The sequence below is a fragment of the Chrysochloris asiatica genome, unplaced genomic scaffold, assembly GCF_000296735.1.
Source record: "Chrysochloris asiatica unplaced genomic scaffold, ChrAsi1.0 scaffold00249, whole genome shotgun sequence".
NCBI lineage: Eukaryota > Metazoa > Chordata > Mammalia > Afrosoricida > Chrysochloridae > Chrysochloris > Chrysochloris asiatica.
The window spans coordinates 2,217,446-2,223,264 of NW_006408767.1; the positions used below are offsets into that span (position 1 = coordinate 2,217,446).

Here is a 5,819-nt window from a genome sequence, read left to right on the forward strand (position 1 = left end):
GCTCCTAGCCTGTAGAATTAAGTACTCCCTTCCTTGTTCCAAAACGTCTACCTCTGCATTTCCAACGCTCATAATCCTTCCTGATAAGCATTCTTCACTACAGGATCGCGAGTTACCCATCTGTATTTCCTTTCATCCGCTCTGCCCAGACAGATTGAATAGTACCCACTGGAGATTCTGCCTTCCTCCATTAGCATTCTTTTTTAAAAGCCAGTGTTTTCATCATCGTGGTTAACTCTACTTTGAGGAGATAGCTCCTCCCCAGTAGTATTTTGAGTGCCTTTCATCTTGAGGGATTCATCTTCTGCTGTTTTATCTGATAATGTTCTGATGTTCATATTTTCATTTTCTAGTATCTTATCTGTGACAGTGTTCCACTGCTATTCATAAGGTGGGTAAACATTCACAAGTAGTCCAGCTCTCCTTCTTCCCAGTCTGTCTTAGCCTGGAAGCGCCACTGACACCTGTCCACCATGCATTGCTAGTATTTAAAGTATTGGTGGCATAGCTTCCAACCTCACAGCAACACACAAGCCTCCACTGTATGACAAACTGACAGAAAAGTGGTGGGTTTTTATCCTTGTCTCAACTACTGCCTTCTGGTCAATTTAGTTAAAAATACAGAAACAAACTGGGACAAGAAAATACTAACACCGTGTCAAGGAAACTCTCTTTTCCATAACTTGTGTTACATAAAGCTTAGAATAGTGCCTAGACCACATGATTCACTTATGTATAAGCTAGACAGTGGAGGCCTAGTATAGTATTGTGAGTTAATGCGCTGAACTGCAAAATCTATTTGAACTGCAAGATCGGCATTTTAAGCTTGCCAGCCGCTTCTCGAAAACTGTACAGGGTCACTATGGGTCAGAACCAACTCAATAGCACTTAACAACAACAAGCTAGTACTCATTGCCAAATGAGAGAGATGGTCCATTCAAATTCCTATACATGACTTTGGCAGCCTTGGGATATTGTTTTAGGAGAAAAAATTGTTTTCCCCAAGAACTTCATTTCTTTCCAGTTTTGCAGATAACTAGAGTATGAGTCCGGGCATGGCACTGAGAGTTAATGTACTGGAGTACAAGGTCAGTTTGACCAGTAAGGTCTATGGTTCAGGCTCACCAATCACTCCTCAGAAACCCAATACAATATCACTGTGAGTCGGAACTGACTTCATGGCACTTAACAAGAGTATGATACTTTGCCTGTTTTCTCCCCTTTTTCTGCCCTGACTTCTGCTCATAGCCAAATGTTGAACCTGTATATAGAATTTTAATAAATATTTTAGCTAGCCATGTTTCTATTTTGTTGAATTTATTGTTATGTCACAGTTTTGAATAGTTGTTGTTGTTTTTTAAGGCTATTGATTTGATTCCAACTCCTAGCAGCCCTGTACAATGATTCCAAGGAGTAGCTAGTGAATTTGAACTGCCAACCTTGTGGTTACTGTACAGCAGTGCTTATCCTAGGGCACCACACCAGGACTAGCTGAATACTGTTATTGGTTCCAACTCTTAGCAAACCGGTATAGGGTTATTCTTCACTGGAGCAGAAAGTCTCCTCTTTATCCCACAGAGCAGCTGTCTTTAATTCAAACCATGGCCTATGTGGTTCATAGTCTAGTGCTTATCATAAGGAGCCTCTGTGTGCCCGTGACTAGTAGTGAGATGAAATAATTACCAGAGGCCCATAGCCTTATCATTAATGGGATCTCAGCATGGGATTACCTGGAAGGTGGATGGCCTGTTAAAAATGTAGCTCGCCAGTCACAGTATTTTGCTCATGTTTATGAATGCCATAGCCATAGAGTCTGATAGATCTGCCACAAGAGACTAGCTTTAAAATGACATTGAAAAAAAGATACTGATGGCATAGCTGTTAGTGAGAAGATTGTATCATTTTTAAATGTCAGAGGATATAGCATATTCAATACAAAAAATTACTTGAGTTCATGTGAAATCTTAAGTCTGTCTGTAATTAGACCCACGATTTCACCAAAGGGTAATACATTTGTATGACGGAGAGAAAGCAGATTTTGTTGTCAGTTAAATTGAAGTTATGTGAATTGAGTTAAAAAAAAAAAAAAAAATTGAAGCTATACAAGAGGATATATATGTACTTATTTTTTTCTTCTTTTCATCAGGGATTGGGCCTTTATGCTGCTAGAGACATTGAGAAGCACACCATGGTCATTGAATATATTGGGACTATCATTAGAAATGAAGTAGCAAACAGAAAAGAGAAACTTTATGAGTCTCAGGTAAGTGCCTGCTCTGTGTGATTCTGTGTAAGATGCCACATTCATCCTCTCTGTCTTATGCCATCTAAACATCCTGGAAAGAACTAAATTTGAACAAGCCATGTCTGTATACTCTAGTATTTTATTATTGTCTCTTTTCATCTTTCTTTTTCAACTTGTGCTGTTATTTGCATAGCTTAGCAGTGCGGCCTGCTCTTCAGTGGGTGCTCTCATCCCAAACACATTTACTATAAGAAGGACTGGTTGTTGCATTTTACTTCCATTTCCCTTTTGTACGTACTACAGTTTGGTTCAGAGTCCTGGTTTCACGCTGTGGGATGAAACACTGGACCACAAGGTCGGCAGTTCAAACTCACCAGCCGCTCCTTGGAAATCTGTACAGGGTCGCTGTGAGTCGGAACCGACTTGATGGCACTTAACAACAGCAACTGATTGCCTCACATTGGTTTATATGTATGTCTTCACAAACAAGCAGTGATTCATTGCTTTATACTCATGCCATGGCATGGTCACCTCCATCTGGGGTTTAGTAGACTATACCCACAGTGAGTGTCACTGGATGCATTCAGTTCTTACTTACTCCTCCTCAAGTGAATGTAAGCATGGAGAAGTAGTTCCTCAACTAGGCTAATGACTGTTTAAATAAGAAGTAGAAAAAAGTGCTTTCTCTTCCAGAACCGCGGCGTGTACATGTTTCGCATGGATAATGACCATGTTATTGATGCCACACTTACAGGAGGGCCTGCAAGGTGAGAACAAGATGGAATCTGATCAACTGAGTGCTTTGCTTGGCAAGCTCTATGGTAATGGAGAGAGATGGAAGCAGGAGAGAAATGCTCACTGTAGCCTTTCAGTGATTAAAATCCAGGGCAAATGAGTTGTTTTGAAAGTTTTTTACTTAAAATTATGTGTTAAATTGGCAAATAGAAATGTGATTATGAAAATGTTCTCCATGTGAATTGAAGATGTTTAAAGATTTTTCTAGATCTGTAAGCGTTTTCCAATATCTGATTTGCAGATATATCAACCATTCATGTGCACCCAATTGTGTGGCTGAAGTGGTGACTTTTGAGAGAGGACATAAAATTATCATCAGCTCCAACCGGAGAATTCAGAAAGGAGAAGAGGTAAGAGTTAGAGGGTTGGTGTTTGCTAGGTTGTTTATAACCTGGTAGCTGGTAGATCACTGATTCATACAAGGTGATTTGCTCATTCCCCCCCACACACACACCTTTTCAATTGCCAGAAGAAATTTGTTCATGTTAGGTCAAATTTTGCCACTGTGTCATGCTGCCCATAAGGAATTCAACTTACCTTCTTCCGCAGGATAAGTTTGAGTGTTTAATCTTCACTTTCCCCATTTTTCTGTTTCACAAATTTGCATCCCCATATCACTCATTAAATGACATCATTTCATGTCTTATGGTCTTTTGTACCACCTTAATCTGGACACAGTTAGATACTATCCCTCTCTAAATACAGTGAAACTGATGTTTGAAGAATATAATGGAGTTGTCATGAGGTCTCCAAGAACACTCAGACTTGAGATGGGGCAGCAAATTTTAGGTTTCCAGATTGCCCCAGGTGGCTCATATTCACACTGTGGTCAATACAATCTTACCTATCTTTCACATCAACAAACTTCAAGGAGTTTGGGTATTTGATTTTGTATGTTTTTAATGTTGAATTCTGGGCTTGTCATTTGGCTCCTCCGTTTCAGAAGATGACTTTAGCCAAGTATCTCTACTGTTAGGATTGTTACTGGTCTTGTTGGTCCTATCACATTTCTCAACTTTCTCTTCCACAAATGTGATTGGCACATCTTGATCTAAGTGCCCTCATCTGGAATTGGAGTTCATTGTGATGCATGTGCTGCAGCAGTGTTGGTTTACCTAGGAAATTGCACACCATTCACACACACCCTTGTTTTTGAAATGTGGGGAACCTGAGTGTCTTTGTTTTGTGGAAGCTCCCAGCCTTCCTTGAATGTAGGTTTATGGTCATACTTGTGTTTATTTGGTCATCTTTTAGGGATGTCATTTATGAAATCAAGAATATGGGTCTGATAAGACATAGAGCCACTGAAAATAATCAGACTTGTGTAAAGATTAGGTGAAAGAAAGTATATGAGAGCCCTGTGGTGCCAGTGAGTACATGTGCCATGAAAATCTAACCAACTCTCACTTACTGTGGGAACAAGGCTAGTCTGAATGGTGACTAATTTGTTAACCTTTCAATTGTTGTTGTTAAGTACCTCGAGTTGGTTCCAACCCATAGCGACCCTGTATTGTTGTGGTTGTGGTTATGTGCCGTGGAGTCGGTTCCGACTCATAGCGACCCTGTACAGAGTTTCTGAGGCTGTAAATCTTTATGGGAGCAGAAAGCCTCATCTTTCTCCCGCAGAACAGCTGGTAATTTCGAACTGCTGACCTTGAGGTTCGCAGCCCAATTCGTAACCACTATACTACCAGAGCTCCTTAGTGACCCTGTATAGACAACCTTTAAATAATTCTTTTAAGTGAAGAAAGTTGGAGGATGAAGTCAGGTGTTAGTTTCTAAAGGCAATTGCCCCGCTTAGCAAATCAGAGGATTATTCCAAGGAGGAGGATGCGCCTGCCTGTAGCAGGGTATCCCATGATTCCTCCTTCCTGTGCACAATTCCGGGAGAAGCTGGAGAAATGCAGAGATCTGGTTTGACTGAAGAACATTGCCTCTCTATCTCCTCTGCCCCTTTGCAGTCCCAAGTGAAGGGTAGCTATGTTAGTTTTTTATTTTGTTTTGACATTTCCACAACTGGGACCCAATGGAACCTCCACAAACCAGATCTCCCTTTGACTTCTGCTTGTTTTTTGCTGATTTTGAAGTGGGGCAATCCAGGCAGGAAAGCCCTCCCTGTCCAATCCTCTTTCTCTCACTGATTCTTTGCTGTCACAGCTTTGCTATGACTACAAGTTTGACTTTGAGGATGACCAGCACAAGATCCCGTGTCACTGTGGAGCTGTGAACTGCCGGAAGTGGATGAACTGAGCGCATTCTCACATGAGCGGCGGCTGCTTGTCCCTAGGAAGAAGTGATTCAACATGCCATTTGAATTTTGCGTACAGAAAGATAACTTTTATTTTCTGTTTTATGACTTTTTAAAAATTACTTCTGGGAATTCTGATTTCCTCAGTACTTTAGGTTAAAGCAGCCCCAGGAGAAAGCTGACTAAAGCGGCTTTCCTGAAGTTCTGAGGCTAAACAGAATCACAGGATGGTCCAGCACTTTTGCTTCTTTTTTCTTTTCTTTCTCTTATTTTTCTCCTTTTTTTTTTTTTTTTTTTTTTTTTTTGCTTTTGGTTTTGGTCTCTACCTGACTGGTGTTGTTTGATTGTCACATAGACTCCCTTCTGCTATTGGAGGACTCTTTGTCCTCCTACATTACACGAAAAGAGTCAGCAACTGCTGCCAAATAGCCAAGCTGCAATAACACTTTATAAAACACCAAAATCCAGACAAGAACCAATACCAGCTGCCACAAACCAGGGAAACAGGCAACACATGTAAAAGTTATTCTG

General features: G+C 40.7%; 1 protein-coding gene across 1 annotated transcript in view; it reads left to right on the forward strand.

Moving 5' to 3' along the window:
- Positions 1-5,290, forward strand: part of KMT2C (lysine (K)-specific methyltransferase 2C) — a 364,954-nt gene extending 359,664 nt beyond the window's left edge. Inside the window, exons 55-58 of the mRNA XM_006873669.1 lie at positions 2,147-2,263; positions 2,939-3,012; positions 3,282-3,390; positions 5,198-5,290. Of these exons, the coding sequence (XP_006873731.1) occupies positions 2,147-2,263; positions 2,939-3,012; positions 3,282-3,390; positions 5,198-5,290 (393 nt within the window). The remainder of the gene's footprint in view (positions 1-2,146; positions 2,264-2,938; positions 3,013-3,281; positions 3,391-5,197) is intronic.
- The last annotated feature ends 529 nt before the right edge of the window (positions 5,291-5,819 follow it).